Source organism: Rosa rugosa, chromosome 5 (assembly GCF_958449725.1).
Source record: "Rosa rugosa chromosome 5, drRosRugo1.1, whole genome shotgun sequence".
Lineage (NCBI taxonomy): Eukaryota > Viridiplantae > Streptophyta > Magnoliopsida > Rosales > Rosaceae > Rosa > Rosa rugosa.
The window spans coordinates 9,288,071-9,315,021 of NC_084824.1; the positions used below are offsets into that span (position 1 = coordinate 9,288,071).

A 26,951-nucleotide genomic window follows, 5' to 3' on the forward strand; every position below is an offset into this window, starting at 1 on the left:
AGAGAAATTGATTGAGTCACCCAATGAAAAGCTCTGGGCACCCATGTCCTCTTCTCCATTCCTGTTGCAGTCGGAGTCGACTTCTTCTTCTTTCTGTTGGGCCTTCTGTCTTGCAACCACCATCCAAATTTTGAAAAAAAAAAAAATAACGAAACAAATCATACCCAAACAGACATTACAATGCAAACTCTGAGCTACTATTGAAAATCCACCCAATGACAACTCCTAACATGTTTCAAGGTATCAAATTTTAACTCACTCCCAATTTTGGAGAAGGGAGATCAGAAGAGAGATTCAGAGCAGACTAATGAACAAAACCAGTTGGAAGGTGAGACATCGAGGCTATTTGTACAGTTTGACTTGTGTGCAGAAGAAGCCATCACCGGCACAATCACGACGGGTCGACCGCGAACAAATTCTCGGAGCTGAGCCAAGCCACTAGCCCACGGTCGAGCTGGCCGGACATGGAGAGACTGGGCCGAACAAGAACCATCTATCCCCGCTTCGAAGTACCCTGAAATTGGACCCGAATCTTGCCGGAGATGACTGTTCTCCGGTGGGCTGCAGTGGAATCGAGGCGAAAGAGGCTCGTCCCCGGCGTCGTGATCTCCGGCGGAGACATTGTTTTTCGAGGTGTGGAGAAGGTGGCGGAGGAGTGAGTTCGACGGCGGCAGGAAGCTGAAGAAGTCGCGGTTCCAGATCGACCTTGATCGTCAGCGAGAACGAGATGTCAAGGGTGAGCTTCTCCGACGAGTTGGACTCCGATTTGGTTGAGTTGGATCCGGCCGGTCGGAGGGGAAGAGGAAGAACACGGTGACGGAGCCTTCGAGAGAGAGAGAGAGAGGAGAGACAGAGAGAGATCTGAGAGCAATGAGAGATCGATGGCATTGATGTAGTTTTTTGATTAGGCTGAGGTCAAAATTGTTATTTCACTTCAAATTGTGTTAGTGGGAATAAAAATCTGTTGTTGGGGTAAGTGGGATATTTTTTGTCAATTTTGGTGCTCTGGATCAAGGACCCAAAAAAAATAAAGTTAACAGCTTGGTGAAAAAAGTAGTGACAAACCCTCGTGAAAATGAAGGTGATGATGGACTTACCAGAGCATGACTGCCGACGCAAGAGACAACTTAACAAACGCCCACAGACCATGGAAGGCCTTCCATGAGAAACCAGTCCACGCCCGACCACAAGTCCCGGAAAAAATGTACACCATCTGAGAAACCACTATGATCCACCACGACGCGTTCAGCACCACCGCCGCGCCCACCAGGCCCCACCCGAGCTTCAACATCAGTAGCCAGCTGAACACCGTGTGCAATATCAGCGTCACCGCCGCGATCACCGCCATCACCATCATCTTGCTCTGCGACTGCAGAAACTTGGCCAACGGAAAAACCATGGCGTACGCGAACAGCTGCGGTATCATGTATATCGCGAACACCCCCGCCGCCTTGGATATCGCCGCCGTCTGTCCTATTCCGTACAGAATCTGCTGAGCAAAAATGTACAGAAAGCACAACACTACGCTGGTGGCGTTGAGGATCACCCACGACCTCTGCATGTAGATTCCTAACATGTCCAGCAGTCCGGCTCCGACCGCTTGGCCGCACAGCGTTTCAAGCGCACTCCCCATGCCGAGCTTCATAGACAGAGAGGATAAGAGAGGATAAGACTAGTCCCACCACCTCGTCTCTTGGCGACAGCAGTGGCTGTTTGTTCTCCTCCATTTTATGATCGGATTAGTATTGGAATATGGATTGGTGCTTGCATCGGTTGAGATTTATACGTATATATATGCTATAATGATAAGTGTCTCGGCGGTCCATTTTGGAATTTTATTGAATGGTATAAAATGAAAACAAATAAAAAAGACCAAATATTCGGCAGCCAAAAAAGAAATGAATTTCGATATTTGGGAGTGTTGAGTGAAATACAAACTAACAGGTGTAATAGCATGGGAGAACGCTACAACTAACAGTCTAACATACTTGGCATGAAAGTTACTGTTACTGATTTCTGGGATACAAAGAAACAAATCTGTATAAACATGCATACACGGGCACAAATACTCGACTGACTGACTGAGCAAAAACTTCATGTATCATTAACTAGTTGCTAAGTGTGAAATTTGTATATGTGAGAGAAAATCGAGGTAGGGACTAGGGAGTATAAATTATTTGGATTTGTGCAAGTTTGCTTGAAACTATGAGCTAGCTAGCTAGCCGATCGTCATGTCTGAAAAGTTAGATGCGTAGTCAATGTCACCAACTACACAGAATCTGGTCCTAGATTTATATGACCTGTATATATAGCTCATAGTTGATTTAGAAAATGAAGTATGTAATGCAAATAAAAGATCAGTTATATTTGGAAGATTAGCACCAAACATGCAATAACAATTACTAGAATCTGATTACGCATATCACATTTAGTTCAATATGAGTCGTGTTCCTGTCATAGATTGAGATTGGATGCAACTATGAGATCAATGAGTATAATAGGGAGGCAGGAGGAGTTTAAGCTTTCAAATAACAAGCTAGTCCGAATCTGATTCTGCAATACTAGTTGTAGGATCTGATTCTGCATATCACATTTAGAACAACGAGTTGTGTTCTGATCTTGTCATAGAGGGTGCAATATGAGACCAACGGTAGACAAATTCTTTCCTAGTGAGAAGTTCTTGTATATAACCCCTTGTAGATAACGTACTCCATAAAATTGAATCATGCGGAAAAAGGTTTTGTATACAAAGGTGGTGGTAGGTACAATTATTTATCCTAGACTGAATGATTATGCACATAGCCATATACACATGTATGCAGTATACCGTCAATCTGAGATACAATTCGGGATTTTCCTTGGGAGCTATCAGGTAGGAATTGCTTGCTCTACCCCTGTTCCTGGTGCGTACTAAGCTAGACTTTTGTAAGGGTTATGATAGAAGCTTATACAAGCCTAAGTACCCAGCTATTCACCACCATTTAGTTTCTATATGTTGTATTCTTGATGCTGCATCTTCAGAGAATTATATTGTGTACATAATACAGCAGTTTCTGCATCAAGGTGTATGTTATTCCATCTTGTTCTTTCTTTAAGTAGAATAGAGGACTTATCACGATGCCACTGGAATTTTTCACAATGGTGCATAATTAATGGGCGTAAATAACTTCGATACTGAGCATAAACTACAAAGATGATCAATTAATCTAGGAACAATGGTTTTTCTATGCCTACTGGAATAGTCATACAGCGATTAAAAATCCTCGTACTTAGCTCCAAAATCATCTTTCACTGCCAATATGCCGAAATGACTGGGAAGGTCTCGTGCCATTTATCTTCACATTCTTGCAGAAGATTTGGCCCTAACATTGAAAAACAAAAATTGCATTTTCGATCTTTTGTGGTGCCATGATGATGGATGTGGTTCGATTTTTTGGTAGTGATAGATTTGAATGTGTTTCAATCTTTGGTATTGATATTTTTGTTGCTTTTGGTTAACCCTCTATTCTGCCTTGTGTAAGTGTATGAGCATGAGCTACAGTTCATTGATTTTGTTTAAAATGGGAGCTTAATTGAAGGGTCTCAGTTTATTTCGTTGTCATTTGGATAGAGGATTTGGTTCAGATTTTGAGGTGGAATTTGCTTCTTTAGACTAGTACCTGTTTGCTATTCATATATGTCAATGTAGGTTTGGTTAGAAGAACAAGGAGAAGCCTGTACCTACTACTACCTAGAGAAAGAGGAAAACCCAAATGGACCTACTAGTATTTAATCAAGAAATTTTCTGTGGTTCCATCATGATTGGGTTAATTTTGCTCGAGTTCATTGTGTTTTTTTTCTGATTGTGTTGGTGAAAACAAAATAGTGTCATTCAATTGTTGGATATATGTTCTACCTGGGTGCTGAGTAGATCATTTCTTTAGCAATATTTCTTCACTTGTCTTTGTTTCTAGGTGTGGTTTTGGATATGATTTACTCTATCTTGCCAGTCAAAAGGACAGGATTAGCCTGATGTTCTTGCCTACTTGTATTGTGTTGTGGTCTGTAAGTTTTAAACTCATTGACCTTTGGTTTTGGTTTCGTATATCCATCACATTGGATAGTCTTATAGCAATTGCATTGGTGAACTTGTTTTCATAGGCGTCATATATTAGAAGTGTAATATTAGAGTTTTAGATTGGGATGCTGCAGAATACACAGAATCATTTCTTCTTCCATTGAGCAGCTGCTTCAGCTGTCTGTATGTTGTTTTGCGAAGCAAATGTTCTTTTTAAACTACATTGACTTCTATGTTCAAAATGGATTTAGATCTGACATGGCATTTCACTATTTCAGAATGGCTATTTGATCTTCTTTCTGTAGTGCACTAGTGTGTATCTGATTTTTATTTTTCTTCTTTGCAATTGTAGTCGGCATAAACTACAGTAATAATAAAACTACAAATAGAATAATGGTTTTACTATGATTTTCATACAGTTAGCCCCAAAATCGATTTTGGCTGATGCGGATATGTCAAAACTATTGGGGACCGTCTTATTCCCTATTGTTTTTTAATAATCTGAAGGGGGAGGATCCGAACTTAGGACCTCCAGCTCTTTGCATTCCAATCATTGCAGAAGATGGCCCTATAATTGAAAAATAAAAATTGCATTTGTGCTGCCGTAGTTGCATTGCGTTGTTCAATCTTTTTACTTGAAACTTTCTATATCGTTGCGCCATTATTCTCCGAGTCTTTGGGATTGTTTGATTGGCCTCCCCATTTCCGTATCCTGTCTTCAGCTATAGAAGCCTGCATTTCGTGAGACAATATCTCAGTTTATGGTGTATCCGACTTGGTTCAGTATTAGTAAAGTTCTTGTGAGTTGTACAGAGAAACACAAATGATGTTCAAATCCCTTACCTCTTTGTTCCAGTTGGTCTTATAAACTAAATAGAAAAGGACACAAGTCTGAAGAACTGTCCCTAGCAGCATTCCAGTCCAAATCCCCTACAAAAATGATCGAGGAATACGTCTACTCGGTCAGTTTTTATACCGGGCTATTCACTACAAGATTGTGCAGACAGATACACTTACCGTAACACCCCAGTCAAATTTGTACCCAAAGAGTAAACCCAATGGTACCCCAACTATATAGTAACAGCCTATGTTGACATAAGCCACAAAAGCTTGCCATCCTGCTCCAATTGCAACACCAGAGAGTACAGGTTGAATGTTATTGATGACAATGCAGGTTGCCAGCAAGGGAGTGAGCTGCACCACGAGCGCTTGAACATCTGAATCACTTGAAAACAAGGCTGGATATTCGTTTCTGCTGAGTATGAGGACGAGTGAGAGGAGAACACCAACGAAAAATGAAGTTATTACAGCCACTACTAGCGAGAACTTTGCTGTTCTTGGATGTCCTGCTCCTAGTTCATTCGATACCCTCACACTGCAGAATATTTAACTTCATTTCAGATTGAACAAGTGTACGCTGTGATTGGAAGTTTAGATGTAATTTGGCCATTGTATGGTCTTGAGATTGACTGACCTTATTGCTGCATTCATGCCACAAGACATCATGACTGTCCATCCCAATATGTTCATGCTGCAAAATTCGACGAGGCATATACATATTACTCGGTTACCAATTTATCCAATATTACTCACTTTTCGAACAATGTTTGAATTTCCATGGGTACTCTGAAGCTGTATCAACAAATGTAGCAGAAGAAGAGAGTACTCACCATATGGATAGGCCATCCACAGAAACTTCTGCGTTCTTTAGATATCCAGCAAAGAGAATCAACGCCATATAATACCAAACTTCCAAACTGCACGAGAATTGATAATAGACAAATCAAGAACTTTGTTTTAGAAAATAGACGTTGTCACTATTCTACCGATCAATATTTTCATTTTGACAATTCCTTGTCAATTACCAGCCTCTTTTGCAGTGGAATTAAAAATTCCTCATATAATTCATGTTCTTATCAAATTGATAAGTCGGACATGCTAAGTCACGTATCACTACTTATCCACTCAAAATTTTTTGCGTTATTATCACAAATGGTACCTGAACTTATCTTCTATTTTATCAATGGTACATGAACTTCAATTTTGATCACAACCAGTATCCGAACTTTTCGATTTCATTTTAAATGGTACCTAAAGCCACTTTCAGTCACTATTTCGGCCAAAAAAGCCAAATCCAAAAAAAGAAAAAAAACAAGTTCAAGGCAAGTCTATTACCAAAAAGATCATCACTATGATCGCAGCCCTTGAAATCACCAAATATCATCACTATGATTGCCTCACTTGCCATTTTTAGTCGGAATAGTGACTAAATGTGGCTCTAGGTACCATTACAAAAAAACCCGAATAGTTCAGGTACTGGTTGTGACAAAAAATAAAATTTAGGTACCATCAATAAGATTGAGGTATAGTTCATGTACTATTTGTGATTTTACCCAAAATTTTATATTACTTTAAAATTTTTAGGAAAAAATAAAGAGACAATTCTATCTTCCTTTTTCTTCTCTAAATTAACCAATTTGCAATGAATGTTAATTAATGATGATATGGATTCATCACTAACATTCATTACTAATCGGTTATGCCATATCATCATTATCATTCATTGCTAATTAGGATCCATATCATCATTAACACAAGGGGTGTAGGCAACATGGGTCGAGAAGAGTCAGCCGACTCCTCTCAATTTCTCATCAAAGTAATTGATTAGTTGATATTTGCAACATGGGTCGATCGAAAAGGGTCAGCTGACCCCTCTTAATTTCGCATCAAAGCCATTGATTGATTTATATTTGAACTTCAGAACTTCTTATTTTCACACACAATATAACATCTGAAAAGCTCAAGGTGTATGTTTTGGCATAATTTTGACTAGGCCCGGCCTTGCCCAAGGGCAACCTTGGCAACAGCTGAGGCCCAAGGGAAGGTGGGGCACTATTTTCTTATATAATTATAAGGATTAATTTCAGTTTACCCGCCTGAGATTTAGAGATGTCATCATTACACCCCCTTTATTCTCAATTTTAAATTTTTACCCCCCAAGCTTTCTAATTTTAATCAGCCGTGTCTAATTTCTCAAATTCCGTCCGTTAACTTCGACGATGGGGCTCACTTCAAGGGCTAAAAGGCTCATTTCAAGACAAAAGAAAACCCACGACAAAAAAAAAACCCTTCTCTCTCTCTCTCTCTCTCTCTCTCTCTCTGAGATGACACCAGCAAGCCTCTTGGAACTGCCGGCGGGCTCTGCTCAAGACCCACGTCACCGACTGGAAGGACCAGCTGACCGAAGCTGTCAGAGGAATTACGTAGTCATTCCCCTGTGTCGTCGGATTTTACGAGATTGAATCGACGCGAATCATGGTTCCGACTGAACCAAAAAAGAGCCATGGCTAGGGTGTCAAATTGGACCCACCCCAAGTATCTCTACGTAACTCTTGGTAATTGAATCCTTCTTCATCTTAATGTTTCAAGCTTTGATTTTGGAATTTCTGGGATTTTTGACCTTTTTAGTGTTTTGCGTTTTGAATATATATATATATATTTTTTCTTTCAAAACACAGAATTAGAGTTGGATGCTAATGACGAGTGAGTTCAAGCTCAGGCTTAAGCTCAGAAGTTTCTCACAATGGCCAGTGTCCCAGGGAATGTTGCCGGTGAAGTTGTTTCGTTGTAATTCGATCTTGTAGAGGCTCTTGCAGCCGATGAAATCGGGCATTTTTCCGGTGAGGTTACTGGAAATGGCGGAGAATATCTGCAAATTTGTTGCGGGCCAGATGTTTGATGAAAGTATTGTGTGGAGAGGGTTCTGGGTATTGGAGTTTAGCGGCATTGCCGAGATCGGAGGGGATGGGGTCGGTGAAGTTGTTGTTGCTAAGGTCGAATAAGGTTAGGTTGGAGAAATTATCATCCTGATGGTTTGTTACCTATATCTTTACTATAAATTATTTTTAAAAGTTTGAATTTCATATATGTAAATTGGTGAGTAGGAGAGTGAAGAGGGTTAGGAATGAGAGTAGTGCTCTGCTTCAAGGAAGAGATATTTCAAGTGGAGAGATTTGTAAGAGGAGGATCAAGGAAGAAAAAGAAGAATTTTTTTTTTTTTTTTTTGTATTGAAAAGACTATTTTAGCCATTGAAGTGGCTCCGATCGTCAAAATTAACGTTCAATTTGGACGGAATCTGAGAAATTGGACATGCCTGACTGAAATTGGAAAGCTTGGAGGGTAAAAATTCAAAATTGAGAATAGAGGGGGTGAAATGATGACACCCTAAACCTCAGGGGGTAAACTTAAATTAATCTTAATTATATATAATTTACAATAATATGTTGCGGAATGTAAAAAATATATATATATATATATATATTCTAAAATTCTAGACACACTAGCCGTGTGTTTTTTTCTTCTTCTTCAATTTTTTTTTTTTTTTGAGTTAAAGAAAAATATATTCATCACAAGTCAGAATAGGCCGTTACATACCATTCCGCTGTCATTTAAGGGCATAGACAGACAAGAAGCTAGTGGTAGTATCCACAAGTTGTACGTACATATAGTCCTACTCATTATACATTCAAATACGTAGAGCTAGCGGATATCCTCCTTCGGTACTACTCCAGAGATGCTAGAGAGATATTGGGTGCACATCAGTGCTTAGGTTCCTAAAAACAAGGAAATTATTGTAAAAGACAAGCTACAACAAAGTAAAGGCTCAGGGCAAAAGCCCTAGCCCAAAATAGTCTGCCCAAGAGCATCCAAAGAGTAGTCCAACTCCAGAGCCCATCAAGCCCGCTTGATCTCACCCCATCCTCCCCAGACGACATCATACTCAGCCAGTTTTGTTTTACTATTTTTTTTTTCAGTGTAATTTATAAATATTATCACTTTTAATTCTCCTAAACAAGATTTCTGACTAGACCACAATAATGGGTAAATTTAGACATACTCGTATCAATTTCTACAAAGATAATTTTGTTTTGTTTTTTGTTTTTTTTTTTTGGAAGAAAAGGTTCATTGCATTAGATGACCAGCTAAAAAGCCAGAATCTACAAACACTTAAAGATAGAACAAGTTATTCCTATCTAAGCACTGCAAACTCATTACAAGTCAAGTTGAGCCCGCTAATGAAGTGAACCCATTGTTTGGCTCCAGTTTTGCTGCAGCTGGTCAACAGTATATTTTCTACGCGGGCGAGCCAGCACCGTTCGGGTGCGGTCGTCGGGGTGTCCCTTGACCTGACTTCTTTCGTGCGATTGTGGACGAGGAGAGCACCAACCTCGTCGTGGGATTCTTTGTGCCTTGTGGTGAGGACTTTTGCTTAGCTTCTTCGAAATCACACAATCGATACTCGACGTTGTAGATCGAGCAGAGAGAAAATCACTGGGAAGTGGGGAGAACTTGCTAAAGCGTGACTTTAGCTTGGCTGGTTTACGAGGGCGTTACCCTTGCTTGGCTGGTTCCGTAACCGTTGTGTTCGCGGTACTACAGTCGGCTCCCGAGGAGACTAGGACCGAAGCACTTTGACAGAGGGTTTGGTGGCACTGACAGTCGGCTCCTGAGAAGACTAGGACTAGAGTGTGATCACCGGTAAGAGAAAGAGAGGGGTTCTCCGGAGAGACTTGAGTAATCGTAGAGATTAGTTGATGAATTGTGTCTTGTTACTTCTTTGTAGCCTCTATATCTAGGCTACCAAGCCATAGTGGTTGGCCTTAAACAAATCATGATGGAGCACTAATGGAATTATGGTAGGTTTAATGGAATTATGGTAGGTTTTCCAATTAAGCACTAATGGAATCATGATAGGTTTTCCAATTAAGCACTAATGGAATTGAAAATGATGAGTTTTGGAGTGGTTTTGAGTCACTTTCTGCTCCTTTATTCCTTCAATTATATCTCCACCAAAAATTCAAAATGGGCCTTCGACTTCTTCATATCAAATGATCCACCATGAGTGTAGATCATTCTGGTTAAATTTCATAGCTTACTTCCACGTGGTTGAGCCGGAAACGCTGCTGGACTCCTTACAGGTCCGGTTTTCCAATTTTGTCTTTCAGAAAATTGGACTTATTGTTTGAAGGTTTTCCACTCCAAACTAGCTCTTTCACTATTCATAAGAAATGATCCTTGGGATGTCTAGAATGAATCTGGAAAGTTTTAGCTCATTTGGATTTCGTTTGGTTAGTCTGCCGCTCCTCCTTCCATGTTTAGCTCAGTTTCTCCTAGCCGAAGAAGGAAAATGTGCTAAAGTTGACTTTTCATTTCCATGCTTCCATCATTTCCTTTTCTTGCAGCTCGCATAATCTTCCATAATTCTGCAGGTAGGCTTTATTTAGCCTCTAAATAATATATTTCGAACTTGTCGACAATATATAGCTTGAGCCACTGACAGTGGCTCAATTTCTACAAGACACGCCTTGTCAGGCCAAAATGCTCATTTTGGGTTCAAACACTGCCCCCCAGACCTCGAAGTCAAAGGTCTTCGTCTTGACTGAAGAGGTCTTGAATCAGCACTGCTCTTACAATGTCGTTGCTCCAAAGCCACTTGTATTGGCTTGACTGAAATCACATATATCAAAGCCACCGCATGGCCCCGAAACATTGGTGAAGAATTTGAAGTTGAATTGACCAATAAAGCCACAGATTGGCTTTCCAAGGCCACAACTTAATTGATAATTAAGTTGGCCATGGCTTAATTGATGATATGCATGACAACGTCCAGAGCCATGAAAGTCACATGCATGATAATTGAGTTGACCATTTTGAGCATATTTTTGATCACTTTCATGACCGTGGTAGCGTCCAGTAGCAAGGTGATGTGCTCATATTTTCCTATATTTCTTTGCCTCTTATCTTAGTATTTATGCTTAGTCCTCCTTATTTCGAGTCATTTATGTTGTTATAGTGTTTTTGTAGGTTTGTCTCATAAAGAGAAGAAAAGAAGTTAAAATGAGCTAACTAGGATTGAAAGACGCCCAGGTCCCAGAATCTGTCTGTGCAGAACACCCAACTTCACCGAATTACTGGGAGTTGCTCAGATCTAATCAGACAATGAACCTTATATCATTGGAAAGCTACGGATGTCTACTTTCTGTAGAATTTTACGGATCTCGATTTCGATACTTCTGGAGAAAGTTATGATTATTTGAGTGAAGATAGGTCGGACAGGAAATCTGCTCGGGAATTTACAACCATTCGTGGAGAACTCAAGTTCTGTGGCACAAGATCATCAATCCTAATGTTTTAAGGAAGTTAATTCAGATGTGGATTCAATGAGGAACTTATTCCTACTTCTACAAGAGATATTTCAAGGTTTTCCCATTCCAAATGAAGAAAGGAATCTAAATCCAAGTTTTACAAGGAAACATGAAGCCAAAGATGAGCAGAAATCTTCCCTATATAAGGGAGCACGAATTTACATGAGTAGAGAGTCTCGGGAGCACAATGTAGATGCCTATGGAGCGGAGACCACTCATCCATCTTCCCTTTCTTTTTCCCTTCCATTCTTTTTATGTTTTTTCTATGTTTTCTTTAGTTATCTTTTGTTAAACCTTTTTCTAGGGTTAGGATGATGCCCTATCATGATTGTTTATGTACTTTGATATTATATTGATGGATTTATAGTTTCTTTATGATGAATTCTTAGTCACCATTTGAATTGATGCTTTATGTTTAAGTTCTTTGATTGATCACCTTAGGGCTTTGCATCTAGTAATTAGAAGATGAATTTGAGGCGTACCTGCAATATAATTCAAATTAGCTTCTTGTGATTAAGAGTTGTGAATTACATTATTGTCGTACCTGAAGTAATGGTTTGCATGATTCTCTTGTTTTCTAGAACGTAATGAGTCCTATGTGTTAAATTTATGCCGTACCTGGATAAACTGCATGTTAGGATATACGACCTCTGCCGTACCTGGAGAGAATCATACACTTAAGGAAAACTATGGTCTAAGTGCCGTACCTGGACTTAGATACGGGAATTGTCATCAAAAGAAATAAAATAATCTATTAATTGCATCGAAACATAAATAGGATTGTTAGTGGTTGATTCTGAAACCCTAGGTTTTATCATTATTTGTTTATTTGTTTGCTTCTTTAATTCTCAAATTATTTGTTTATTGAAAAACCCAAAAATCAATATCTTCTTTTGCTTGATTGTTTATGTGATTTTGTGTTTGGATTAATTAGGTTAGGATTTAAATTGATTATCAATCCTCAGTTGGAACGACCTCGTACTTGCACACTATACTAACGACGATTCGTGCGCTTGCGAGTTTTAATTAAAATTTCACAACAAGTTTTTGGCGCCGTTGCCGGGGATCGATGATTGATTTTGATTCTAACTTGATTACGAATCTTGATTTTATATTTTTTTTTATTTAGTTTCTATAATTTTTAGTTTTAAGTTTGCTAACATTTATCTTTTTGTATTTCAGGTTCTGTACCTTCTTTTTGACGTAGATTCTGGATATCTTCCTGGAAGTTTTAATAGGCTTATTGCATATCACCAGAAAGCTACACGAGTCTAGTTTCCAACGCACCAAGCAGATCATCATTCGGAGCTGTTAGCTAAGAGATATTTGAGAAATACCGAACAGTGCTCAATCTGCGCGGAAATTTTTCCTGATGACTTCTGCAATCTTTTTTGACTTCAACATCGGCTTTGTGCTATTCTTCAATAAATCCCAGGGAGCTCTAAACTCTTCTCTTTACTTTTCTTGTTTTTATTTTTCACTTATCTCTTTTCCATACTTTTATGTGCATTGCATGCTTTAATTTTCTCAACATTGAGGACAATGTTAGATTTAACTGTGGGGGAAGAGATTTTTTATTTTTGTTTATATTAGGTTGTTAGTTTTGTGGGTTTATGAAAAAAAAAAAAAAATTGTTTTCTTTGTTCTTTTTGCGTCTTTGTTTTTTTGTTTGTGTTTTCTTGAGTCTTAGGCCTTTCAACACCTATGATGAGTATATATTTCAGAAATCATGGCTTAAGAGGATCATAAAATTGAGATGATGTTTGACTTTATTCTTTGGTTAATAAGGATGTATGATTATCATATGTATGTGTAGTGGATGTGGTCTTGCTTACATGGTACAGAAAAGAGCATGTTAAGATAAGTTTTTGATTCATACATAACCTATGTGAGATATTTGAGCCTATTTGCCTTTTCTTTGTTGAGTGTTAAATGAAAAAAAAATATATGTCATCTTATTTTCTTGGCGATGATTTTGTTGATCTCATTATTCTTTCATCTTGATTGATTACTTGCCATAGATTAAGTTTAATGGACTAGAGAATGCTAGAATTCACTCTTATACTTGTTGAGACTTTTATCAATATATGCTTGGACCTTGGAAAGGATAAAGGCACCCTAGGAAATTACCACCATTGCCAAATTGCCATGTGTCCCTATTTGTGTGCACAAGATGTGCAACCTCCCTAGATAAACCCCTTTGAGCCTACATTAAGCATTTTCTTTCATCACCCTTATAATCCTTAAACCATAAACCTTAGTATAGTTTTATCCTTACCCATGTTCTAAAGACTTAGTAGAGCTAATTTTGAGACATACAAGAAGTTTTTGGCGTCAAGAATGAAGATGGAGAAGAGAAGGAAGTTCAAGTGTGGGGGTAAGACTTGTCCATAGAAAAAATATATATGTATCTATGTGCCGTGAGAAGAAAAAAAAAAAATTGAAAAAAATTATATGTGACGGCAAAAGAAAAAATATGATCAGTGTTTATGGATTTTAGTCCCCCCATTGTGGATTTGGAGTTTGCTTTGAAGTGAAGGCCTATTCAAGAAAAATTGGTCTTTGTCCAATTCACAAAGTGTTCAAAGGATGTTTAGAATGAAGCACAACAATGATGACATTTGGCCCTTTATAAAGACTTTGAAGGAGTCTATGAGGTTTCTATTTGGTGGAATTTCAAGATTGTCTCTCTACATCAACAAGAGCTCTACTAGGTTTTAAGGATACTTTGTGATTTTTCTATCCCTTTGTTTCTATAAACCCTAAACCTTGGCCCCATTACAACCTTAATTATAAGACCTCTTTGATCCTTGAAAAGAGCAACCTTTGATCTGTGGAGATGAGTTATAAGAGTTGAACCTATGGCTTAGGTTCATTTGTGCAAGTAGTTGGTATCCTTCATGAGATCATACTTGAAAACATATTTTCAGAAAAAGCTTTTTCTTTCTATTATATGTGAGTTATTTGTTTGTCTTATATATTATCTCTCTCACATATAACTTGAGTGAATATATGCTTTTGCATGAGCCCATGAATCTGAGAGAAGAAAGAGGGTAAATCGGTGAGGATTTGAGTCATAACTTGTTTGAAGCATGCTGAGATTAATATCACCAATGTTGCCCCCATGTCCTACATGTTTATATGTTAAGTTATATATTTTTGTTGACTCTCGAATAAATGTTGGATTGATTCTTGGTTGTTGTGCTAATCTTGATGCCATGAAAGTTTGAGATTTCTAAGACTAATGTTGAAAGGCTTAGTGTGTTTTTGTTTGTTTTGTTTTGTGTTTGTGTGTTCTTAGTTTTTGTTGTTTTGCTCGAGGACAAGCAAAGTCTAAGTGTGGGGGTATTTGATGTGCTCATATTTTCCTATATTTCTTTGCCTCTTATCTTAGTATTTATGCTTAGTCCTCCTTATTTCGAGTCATTTATGTTGTTATAGTGTTTTTGTAGGTTTGTCTCATAAAGAGAAGAAAAGAAGTTAAAATGAGCTAACTAGGATTGAAAGACGCCCAGGTCCCAGAATCTGTCTGTGCAGAACACCCAACTTCGCCGAATTACTGGGAGTTGCTCAGATCTAATCAGACAATGAACCTTATATCATTGGAAAGCTACGGATGTCTACTTTCTGTAGAATTTTACGGATCTCGATTTCGATACTTCTGGAGAAAGTTATGATTATTTGAGTGAAGATAGGTCGGACAGGAAATCTGCTCGGGAATTTACAACCATTCGTGGAGAACTCAAGTTCTGTGGCACAAGATCATCAATCCTAATGTTTTAAGGAAGTTAATTCAGATGTGGATTCAATGAGGAACTTATTCCTACTTCTACAAGAGATATTTCAAGGTTTTCCCATTCCAAATGAAGAAAGGAATCTAAATCCAAGTTTTACAAGGAAACATGAAGCCAAAGATGAGCAGAAATCTTCCCTATATAAGGGAGCACGAATTTACATGAGTAGAGAGTCTCGGGAGCACAATGTAGATGCCTATGGAGCGGAGACCACTCATCCATCTTCCCTTTCTTTTTCCCTTCCATTCTTTTTATGTTTTTTCTATGTTTTCTTTAGTTATCTTTTGTTAAACCTTTTTCTAGGGTTAGGATGATGCCCTATCATGATTGTTTATGTACTTTGATATTATATTGATGGATTTATAGTTTCTTTATGATGAATTCTTAGTCACCATTTGAATTGATGCTTTATGTTTAAGTTCTTTGATTGATCACCTTAGGGCTTTGCATCTAGTAATTAGAAGATGAATTTGAGGCGTACCTGCAATATAATTCAAATTAGCTTCTTGTGATTAAGAGTTGTGAATTACATTATTGTCGTACCTGAAGTAATGGTTTGCATGATTCTCTTGTTTTCTAGAACGTAATGAGTCCTATGTGTTAAATTTATGCCGTACCTGGATAAACTGCATGTTAGGATATACGACCTCTGCCGTACCTGGAGAGAATCATACACTTAAGGAAAACTATGGTCTAAGTGCCGTACCTGGACTTAGATACGGGAATTGTCATCAAAAGAAATAAAATAATCTATTAATTGCATCAAAACATAAATAGGATTGTTAGTGGTTGATTCTGAAACCCTAGGTTGTATCATTATTTGTTTATTTGTTTGCTTCTTTAATTCTCAAATTATTTGTTTATTGAAAAACCCAAAAATCAATATCTTCTTTTGCTGGAGGACACCGAAAAAGGTCGTGGGTCTGTTTTGACAATTTCCGCCTTGTCCGCGACTCTGTCCCATATGATCAGCTCCTGATGAAGGGTAGATGGGACACAATAACTCCGGTGGATCCAGTCGCGGCCCAGAATTGCGCTATATGCCGCATAGCAATCTGAAACAAAGAAAGCGTAAACCCCTTCTGCTGGACCCACCTTGACTTGTAGGAAAATCAAACCCAATGTTTTGGTTACAGTCCCTGTGAAGTTCTTTAGAGTCAGGGACGTGGATTGGATCTTATCTTTCTTGATCCCTAGCAGCTGCATGGTTCTGGTGGTCAAGACGTTGACTGCGGCGCCTGTGTCTACCATGATCTTGCCAACATTGATGCCGTTCACATAAGCGGTGATATACAATGGCCTCATGTGTTGCGCCATTGCTAGCGTTGGCTTGCTGAAACCCTTGTCCTGAACCCTCACATTGGTGTCTGCAGCCTCTGCTGCTTCTACCTCCTTCGACATGGGTTTCTTTGCGAGAGATGACGCTGCTGAGGTGATCTCGAACGTTCATTTGTCCAATGATTTATCATCCTCTACTTAGCATTCCTGAGCTGCCACTGGCAAGGCATATTTTGATGATAAGACATACACCATGTTACATGTAATGTCCAACATGTCTGCTTCTTCTGATTCTGCCGTGGGAGAGCTCAAGTCAACTTCTACCGCGAACTTGCTTGCGACATAAGCGGCCAACGATCCTTCTTGGATCATGGCCTGCTCTTGCTGATCTGCTGCGAAGGGATATTCCCTCTTCGGTGGCCCCTGCTTCGCTGATGAAGCCCTCTTCGGATTTCGCAACCACTATGCTTTGAACTTTCTTAGGCCTCCACTGCACAGTCGCGGACTGATTGTCTTTGCCCCCCCAGCCTGTCAAAGATTGAAGGCTCGCTATTTCTTCCTTCGCGAGATATTCTCCGCCAAACATTGACTTTACGAGCTGGCAGCAGTTCTCGCCTAACAGGAACTAGGGACTTCTCCTGAACGCTGCTCTTGGGGGCACGTGGCTTTCGTTCTTCGCGCGATACTTTGGGCTGCTGTTTCTGAACTCGCGGGGAAACGAATCTCTTAGAGGCCAGTGCCTCCAATTGTCTCTGATACTCTTCTGGAGATTTCAGTAATTGCGATGGTTTGATCAGTCCTTGATCTGGCGCTTCCAAGGTTCGCTTTGCTTCTCCAAACCTCCGCTGGAGATTTCTCTTCCTTGAAGAGCTCATCTCCACTGCCTTGCCCTTCTTCTGTGTATACCATCTCCCTTCTTTGATGGAGGACGTCGACACCGGCGGAATGTAAGGTCTGGTTAAAACCCCTTGCCGCTTATCCGCCTGCCTTTCTTCCCTCGCGGCTTTCAACTTTTTGAATAAGTTTGAGTCCCTTGGAGAAGGAGTTTCTGAACCACTGTGCACTCTTGGGCTGCATGGTTAGAAGTTTCTAGAAGATGATACTAACCTTATTGGCGGCAGAGATCCAAAGCGGACAGTCTGGGATGTTTCCTCATGCAGCGCTTGAGTGTCACATTCTTCCTTGCACCGCGAGCATAGGACGATGGGTAAACGAGTCTTGGATTCCCGCTTCGCGGCTTTGTCTCCAGCTCTTTTCAAATCCTTAGCCACGTGGTCTGGACTTTGATTCTGCTGATCTTTTGCACCCCATGCCACGTCCACCATGTTGGTGCCGGTATCTGGGAAGGGATCTAGGTCCACCAACATTGCTGCTGTTGTCGGCGCCTCTATTTGCAAACTACCGTTATTTAACCAAATTTGGATCTGATCCTTCAGCTTAACACAATCGGATGTATTATGATTCCACATATTATGGAGTTTGCAGTATTTCTTCCCCCTTAGCTGCTCTGGTTTGGGAAATGGGCCGAAGTCGGTTTTCACCATCTTCGCGGCGATCATTTCATCCAAGATTTTTTGCGCTTTGTTCGCGTCGTAAGTATAACTCGCGAACTCTGGTTTGGTGAAAACCACCGACTTGAGCTTCACCGGCTCTTTGCACAACTTCAGTTGCTTTAGTGTTGAAGCCTTTTTCCCGGTGAGTTCCAGCGCAGCTATCTCGTCTTCTTCAGACTCGTCAGCCTCTGCTAAGCCGGATTCCTCGCTCCTATAGTAAGGATCATAGGAACTTGATTCATAGCTGAGTGCAGCCACTGTTCGGCGTTTCCCTGGGATGTATGTCCCCTTCGAGACGTTTTTCATAGCGTCCATCTCCCTAAGCAAGTGCTCGAAACTTCCTACTTCTGTGATCAGTTCCCCTATGGAATTGAACATGCTTCCATGCTATTTTTTGCGTTGGCGGGGCTCTAAGCCTTTGATTGCCAACTTCACCAGTTCTTTCTCCGGCAGAATCACGTTCAGCTTTCCTTTCTGGATCTGAAAGCGCTGAAGGTACGTGACAGCGGATTCAGTTGGTTGCTGAGCCATCTGAGTGAGTGAAGCCAGATCTACTTCCGGCTTGATAGTCCCGAAGGTTTCCTTGAACAACTTTTCCATCTCGGGCCAACTCGCAACTGATCCTGGTTGCAGCTTAGTGAACCAGGTGAAGGCAGCCCCTGATAAAGAAGTGGCGAAGATCTTACATTTCAGACTGTCATCGTTCTGGTATTGGCCACACTGTACTCGAAACTTGACCAAATGGGCCGCGGCACTTTCGACTTCCTCTCCCGAGAAAGTAGAGAACGTGATGTTCTTATATCCCCTAGGATAAGGTGAGTGCATAATGTGCAGTGGGAAAGGCCCCTGATAGGCCTCCTCCAAGTTAGGCCTCTGGTTCGCGGCCCTAATCATCTCCTCTACCTCTTTTCTCCTTATGTACCCGGGATCCGGGGGCAGAGGAGGGACGTGGAATATTGTTTCACCAACTGGCCGGATCAAGGGTGGCGCCTGTGATGTTTGACCAGTCCACGATATGCCACCGACACGAGCCGTCTTGGTTTGGGCTGACGTCTGCAACGTAAGTCCTGCTGTTGTTTGACTCTTCGCGGTCGCGGTGACCTTCGCTGAACTTCCAGCCTGGTCAACCCCTAGAGATTCTTCGAATACGCATTCATATCCATCGCTATCGTATTGGGCAGCTATGACAGGCTCAAGGTCGATTCCCCTAGCACTATTTAAAGTCCCGCTTTTCTGCGTGACCGTTGGTGTCTTATCGACTTTTTCACCGATCGTCAGAGTATTTGCCTTACTCCTGGCCGACGTGGTGGTTGTAGCCGGAATGTGGGTTGCCGCGCTGCTACCGATGACTTTGTCTCGAGCATTTTGCGGTACATACTTGCCAGATATGGGGGACTGACCTAGAGAGCCCAGAATGGCGCTAAGATCTCCCAGAGCTTTATTCAGAACCTCTTTAGCCTGGTCTAAGTCAGCTCTCTGCATGGCAACCTGGGTCGCGAGATTGGATCCCTCATTTTTGATAGCCGTGACGCCTGTGGCGATGTGTTTGCTTGCGGCCAACAGCTCTTCGTGGTTCTTCTGCATTTTTTGGTTCATGCCATCCAATTGCCCTTGTGTTTGTTGTGCCCCTAGCTCAAGCTTCTTGACCGAGATCGTGAACTCATCAAGCCTTCGGCGGTCCTCCGCAAGGGTTTTTTCCATCTTCTCATGGTATGCGGCAGAATTCTGTTGAAGGATATTAAGCCGCTCTTCTATGGTCGCATTCTCTGGAACGGGAATAGGCACAAAGTCAATAGTTGTAACTGCGCTCGCGGCTACTTGGGTGATGCTAGACGCATCGTCAGCCTCATTAGGCTGGGAGGCGGGAACTTTCTCGCCTTCAGTAGTAAGCTGTCGATTTCCTCCTTGCTCGGTTGTCATCTCGGTCGATGGCGGATTGAGGGAAAATCTCTGGATTACCAGTTCTTCAGAAAGACCACGACAGTCTGCACGCGAGTACGGTCTTTAACAGGAGGTCTTGTGTTTCGGGCAATTAACGTAAACCTTTTGATAAGGTTTGTGCTTGACTTCCCAATGGCTGCGATCGCGAAGAAACGCTATGCAGTATGCCCCACTGGGCGTGCCAAAATGTTTGGCTCCAGTTTTGTTGCAGCTGGTCAACAATCTCTTTTCTGCGCGGGCGTGCCAGCAACGTTCGGGTGCGGTCGTCGGGGGTATCCCTTGACCTGACTTCTTTCGTTCGATTGTGGACAAGGAGAGCACCAACCTGGTCGTGGGATTCTTTGTGCCTCGTGGTGAGGACTTTTGCTTAGCTTCTTCAAAATCACACAATCGATACTCGAAGTTGTAGATCGAGCAGAGCGAAAATCACTGGGAAGTGGGGAGAACTTGCTAAAGCGTGACTTTAGCTTGGCTGGTTTGCAAGGGCGTTACCCTTGCTTGGCTGATTCCGTAACGGTTCTGGTCGCGATACTACAGTCGGCTCCTGAGGAGACTAGGACCGAAGCATTTTGACAGAAGGTTTGGTGGCACTGACAGTCGGCTCCTGAGAATATTAGGACTGGAGTGTGATCACCGGTAAGAGAAAGAGAGGGGTTCTCCGGAGAGACTTGAGTAATCGTAGAGATTAGTTGATGAATTGTGTCTTGTTACTTCTTTGTAGCCTCTATATCTAGGCTACCAAGCCATAGTGGTTGGCCTTAAACAAATCATGATGGAGCACTAATGGAATTATGGTAGGTTTAATGGAATTATGGTAGGTTTTCCAATTAAGCACTAATGGAATCATGATAGGTTTTCCAATTAAGCACTAATGGAATTGAAAATGATGAGTTTTGGAGTGGTATTGAGTCACTTTCTGCTCCTTTATTCCTTCAATTATATCTCCACCAAGAATTCAGAATGGGCCTTCGACTTCTTCATATCAAATGATCCACCATGAGTGTAGATCATTCTGGTAAAATTTCAGAGTTTACTTCCATGTGGTTGGGCCGGAAATGCTGTTGGACTCCTTACAGGTCCGGTTTTCCAGTTTTGTCTTTCAGAAAATTGGACTGATTGTTTGAAGGTTTTCCACTCCAAACTAGCTCTTTCACTATTCATAAGAAATGATCCTTGGGATGTCTAGAATGAATTTGGAAAGTTTTAGCTCATTTGGATTTTGTTTGGTTAGTCTGCCGCCCCTCCTTCCTTGTTTAGCTCGGTTTCTCCTAGCCGAAGTAGGAAAATGTGTTAAAGTTGACTTTTCATTTCCATGCTTCCATCATTTCCTTTTCTTGCAGCTTGCATAATCTTCCATAATTCTGCATGTAGGCTTTATTTAGCCTCTAAATAATATATTTCGAACTTGTCGACAATATATAGCTTGAGCCACTGACATTGGCTCAATTTCTCCAAGACACGCCTTGTCAGGCCAAATTGCTCATTTTGGATTCAAACACTCATAAACAAAAAACAACTCCTTGTCTTCTGAGGAAAAATCATCTTCTAACCCTCCATCCACCAGGCACGCAATTGTGGTACGAAAAGAAAGCTACTTCCCCGCAAACAAATAGGAGTCGATTCCCCATATATAAGCAGCTTCCTCCAATCTAATTCAATATAATTACTAATTCTGTAAAACCATGATCTGAATTACGACTAGCACTTTAAAAACAATAGAAAAGCCCAAATAGCCCAAGTAGGTCACATCTCAGGCTAGGCCCACCCTCATTATCAAGTGATAAATGAAGGTACAAGGCACCCTCCTTGAAGGACCAGATCACAGAGCCGAGCAGCCCGGGCCCAAGCCCAAACCCAAGCAAAGTGGGTAGAAGCCCTAATGGTCCTCTACCATGTCATCGCCGCTGCTGGCCGGCTTTCCGGCAGCCGACCCTTCCAGCTGGACATCATATCGTTGACGCCGCCTCCCTTCAGCCAATCACTAGTAAGGAAATCACACCGACCGAAAACCCACCTGCACATCCAGAACCCCTTGAAAGATCCCGACTTTGTTGCTAGGTTCAAGTCTCCGCCGCCAAAGCCTGTTACCGCACAGACGCCTAGCCACGGAATCGATCACTCCGCGGCGCTCTATCCTCGCCGACTAAAAGACTTAAGCCGACGAAACAGCCAAATCAAACCCGCTATCACTGGCGAAAATAGCCAAAGCAACCTAGAAAACTCGATCTCGCTCCACGCACCGATGGGGGTGCCTAGGAACCAGTCGCGTCCTACCTATATTGGTGACTGTCCACGGTCAAACACCGCCGATTTGCACGAAACCCTAAACTAAGGTTTCAAAAAATAAATAAATAAAATATTTCAATTCCAAGGACAAAATTTTACCATCTACGCTGAGTTATAGAAAGAAACCAAAAATATTCATTATAGACACAACAAAATAACATATTTCAATTTATATAAGATTTTTGTCATTTGCATGAAATGTATGCAATTTTTGATAAATTTTTTAGATTTAAAAATTCTGAGATTGAACCTAAATCTTTTTTTCTTTTTTTTTTCTTTTAGGTCCTTGACCCAAAATACCAAAATGAGCCAAAATTATCCCACTTACTCCAACAATAGATTTTTGTTCCCACCTATATAATTTAACAGCAAATGACCATTTTGCCCTTAATCTAATTAAGAAATTACATAATGCCACTCTCTATCTCTCTCATCCCTCCGGCAAATCTCTCTCTCTCTCTGATCTCCATATCCGGTGTAGTAATGGCATCCACGCTTGAAGATGACGACGCCGCCCTCCCTCGATCTCGCCACTCGCTTCTCTCCGGCCACTTTCGAAGTCATCAACGCCCACTTCTCTCCGGCCACCAGTTCGACTTCCGCGACGACGCCGTCTGTCTTCTCTCTCTCTCTCTCTCTCTCTCTCTCTCTCTCTCTCTCTCTCTCTCTCTCTCTCTCTCTCCTCTGTGCCGTCATACTCTCGATGATCTAGAATTTGCCGTTTGCTTCCCAGTCGGTCGAGTTCGTTTCCAGTCCCTCAGCGTCACCTCAAAGCCAGATTAACAGCCACCTCATCTCCGACGTTAAGTCCCGCTCCATTCTCCTGCCCAACACCACCGCTGGCGAGTTCGTTTCCAGTCCTCTCTCTCTCCCCTCCATGGCTATTGCCAATTTGAACAATGATCTGGTGCGCCAATGGCAGAGGCCAGAGGAGAACGATGATTTGGTGCTCAGAGCTTTATCTAGGTGCCCAAATCAATTTCTTTGTTTGATTTTTTTTTTTTTTGGGTAAAACGGGGGCAGAAGGCCCAGAAGGAAAAAAAAAATGAAAAAAAAAAAAAAAAAATCTATTGGGGCCAATAGAGGCCTGGTAAAGGTCTATTGGGGATCTTGAATTGATGTAATCTCCTCGTTTTTTTCTTTAATCAAAGTTTTATTTGTCTAATTTTAGCGAGATTTGTTCTCATCCGGCGACCCAAAGTTCTATTGGGGGGCAATACAGGTCTATTTGGGGGCAATAAACCTTTTCTGTGAACTATGAGATCTCCGAAGACCTCTTTGGGGACCTCCGGCGAGGTTTTCAGAGAAGTCCGGTAGGCGGCAGCCGTAACCTGAATCCTCCTGGTGACGGGAATCCAGCGAAGTCTCCTATGACTTCTCTCTCTTCCACACTCTCTCTCTCTCTCTATGTAACAAAAGGAGTGAGGGTATAATAGTCTCAAAAATAAAATAAAATAAAAATTTAATGGGGTATTAGGGAAGACCTCCTTAGAGTGTTTTGGGTAATGAGGAATTAAAAAAACTTAATGGGGTAAGTGGAAAAAAAAATCCCTAAAATTGGGGTAAATGGACAAAAACCTTTTCTTTTTTTTGTTTTACCATAATACAGTTTGATCGAGGGCGACGTCCACCTAGGGATGACAAAAATCCCCAGTGGGGCGGAGCTCCATTGGATACCCGCCCCTAATGGGGGGAGAATTCGGGGACAAATGGGGAATGGGGATGGGGATCCCCAATCCCCGCTATCTAAGATTGGAGATGGGGCGGGGATGGTATTATGATCCACATCCCCAAACTCGCCCCAATAATATATACATATATTTAACTTATATATATTTTAATTTATTTTTTATAATATAAATCACAAATATATACATTTACTACTTTACTTTAATGATTACACTTTTACTTTAATGGTGTTTTGACTTTTGCACTCACTGAATTATGATTTATGAATTTAATCATATTTTAAATTTATTTGTTGTAGATTTTGATTTTAAAAAAGGCAATAAGAGAAAAAATTATTTTATTTATTAAATTCTTATTGGGGATTTGGGGCGGGTTTGGAGACTTAGTCCCCAATGGGGATGGGGACGGGGAATCCCCAATATATTTTTATTGGGGATTGGGGCGGCGATGGGAGTAGAAAATGACCTCGGGGATGGGGATGGTATTGTGATCCCCATCCCCAACCCGCCCCATTGCCATCCCTACCGGTCCACCCTGATTGGCTTATTCCTTAAGACGTTGGGAAAAAACTATAAAATTAAAACACCGAAAAAAAAAAGTCAACAGGTGAGAAAAGTACGTAGTGACAAACCCTCGTGAAGATGAAGGGTGACGATGGACTTACCAGAGCATGACCGCCGACGCAAGAGACAACTTAACAAACGCCCACAGATCATGGAAGGCCTTCCATGAGAAACCAGTCCAAGCCCGACCACAAGCCCCGGAAAAAATGTACACCATCTGAGAAACCACTATGATCCACCACGACACGTTCAGCACCACCGCCGCGCCCACCAGGCCCCACCCGAGCTTCAACATCAGTAGCCAGCTGAACACCGTGTGCAATATCAGCGTCACCGCCGCGATCACCGCCATCACCATCATCTTGCTCTGCGACTGCAGAAACTTGATTAACGGAAAAACCATGGCGTACGCGAACAGCTGAGGTATCATGTATATGGAGAAAACCCCCGCCGCCTTGGATATCGCCGCCGTCTGTCCTATTCCGTACAGAAGCTGCTGAGCAAAAATGTACAGAAAGCACAACACTACGCTGGTGGCGTTGAGGATCAGCCACGACCTCTGCATGTAGATTCCTAACATGTCCAACTGTCCGGCTCCGAACGCTTGGCCGCACAGCGTTTCAAGCGCACTCCCCATGCCGAGCTTCATAGACAGAGAGGATAAGACTAGATTAGCTTCTGTTATAATTCATTCAAGTACAATGAAACATGGTGTTATGTTGCTGGAGGATAAGTGGACTATTAATGCATGAGCAAAATTAGTATTAAATTCATTGCTGAAATTGGATAAAATATGAATACCAAAGCGCCGAAGCAGAATCCAGCGATGACCGAGTTCTCGATGGAGACGGCGGCGAGGTCGAGGGTGCTGACCTGGCCGGCGAAGACTTGAGTGACGGCGCCGAGAGAGTACTGGCATAGTGAAGTGAAGATGGCGGGGCCGGCGAGAAACCAGAGCTTCTTCGATTCTCGGTTGAACTCTCGGAAGAAGTCGCGGACGCCATTGATGGGTGGGATGTCGTCGGAGTCGGGATTGAAGGTAGTGCTGGAAATGAAAGAAGGGTTTGCGGGTGCAGGGAAGGAATCTAGGTTGTCATGCATCGGTTGATGATGCTGTGGAACTCCCACCACCTCGTCTCTTGGCGACAGCAGTGGCTGTTTGTTCTCCTCCATTTTATGATCGGATTAGTATTGGAATATGGATTGGTGCTTGCATCGGTTGAGATTTATACGTATATATATGTTATTGAAAATACTAGGATGAAACAAATATGCCTAGAGGGGGGGTGAATAGGCTATTCTCGCAGAAAACACACTTCCTTTCAATTCAAAAACGTAACAGACAATACTCAGGATTGAAACACAGGTATGGATCCCAAAATAGCAGTAAGATAACTAGGCAATCAAGATAATCACAAACACACAGCAACCAAGAGAGCAGAATTGTTTGCGCAGTAAAAACCTCAAAAATGAGGAAAACAACTGCGGGGCCTTTAAGGTTAAAGACCCTAATGAAAACAAATCACTAGATGAAAGAATACAAGTTCTTTACAAACAATCCAAAGCTCTGACCTCGGCTTACTTACTAGACACACTAGTAGATTGTCTGATCATGTACTTGTAGATCTTTACCACCTTTGAACTGTCTTCACTTGTTGATAGGTGCTGACCTCAACCTTCAACCTTGTACGCACATCAACGACTCCAACTGACCTCGAGAGCACTTGATGTGAAGAATGTAATGAATGATGGATGTGTTTGACTCAATGATCTACTTAAGCATGGAACAAGTAGTTCATAGACTCGAATTTGAAGCACACGGTTTGTCACAAAAACAAATGAAAAATCTTGACTCAATAGATGCACAAATTCTTATTCGGCTCAAGGTCACAGATGAATGGTTGAACACGTTGTATATGTATATCAGACTCCCCCTAAAACCTTGGACAATAAAGACTCCAAAACCTAATTAACTCCTAATATGGAAGGAACAAATCATAAAAAGATATTCAACAAGTAAACCCGATTCTATCCTTAATGAAGACGATACGTCTTAACAGCACAAATTATGTAGTGAAATATCCTTTTAAGACGCAACTAATGAATGTTTACAAAACGTGAAAAAGAAGACATAACATCCAACGACCTGACCTGACAGGGATTGCAGAACAGATTGCAATCCCAGTATGCATATAGATTGACCTTAATGAAACCTGACCTGACAGGGGTTGCAGAACAGATTGCAATCCCAGTATGCATGTAGATTGAACTTAATGAAACCTGATCTGATAGGGATTGCAGAACAGATTGCAATCCCAGTATGCATGTAGATTGACCTTAATGAAATGCAAATGCATATGCCCATACCTGGAGTGCATCGAAGAGTCAGCTGGAGCATTGTATGATCATATATCACTTCCAGTTTACACTTGATAACTCTAGTAGACCTATGATTCTAGCTTTTGTATTAGGAATGCCAACATACATCAAACCTATACTAACAATCTCCCCCTTTGGCATTCCTATACAAAACAACCCTATACTCATCAAACCCTATACGAATCATACTCCCCCTCAATCGTTA

The 26,951-nt window shown here is 41.3% G+C and overlaps 1 protein-coding gene across 2 annotated transcripts; it reads right to left on the reverse strand.

The window, feature by feature from the left end:
- Positions 1-31: 31 nt before the first annotated feature.
- On the reverse strand, positions 32-25,608 carry LOC133710951 (protein DETOXIFICATION 29-like). 2 transcript variants are annotated; one of them, XM_062137105.1, is made up of 7 exons: positions 25,169-25,608; positions 24,469-25,010; positions 5,728-5,814; positions 5,532-5,588; positions 5,075-5,432; positions 4,901-4,987; positions 4,375-4,789 (listed from the first exon to the last, which is right to left on the reverse strand). In XM_062137105.1, exons 1-7 carry the CDS (start codon positions 25,538-25,540, stop codon positions 4,703-4,705), a joined length of 1,590 nt encoding a protein of 529 aa, XP_061993089.1. In that variant the 5' UTR covers positions 25,541-25,608; the 3' UTR covers positions 4,375-4,702. The 2 variants fall into 2 exon arrangements, with proteins under 2 accessions (XP_061993090.1, XP_061993089.1); XM_062137106.1 differs by lacking the exons at positions 4,375-4,789; positions 4,901-4,987; positions 5,075-5,432; ... (1 more) ...; positions 5,728-5,814; positions 24,469-25,010 and adding exons at positions 32-823; positions 1,098-1,639.
- Between the last annotated feature and the right edge of the window lie 1,343 nt (positions 25,609-26,951).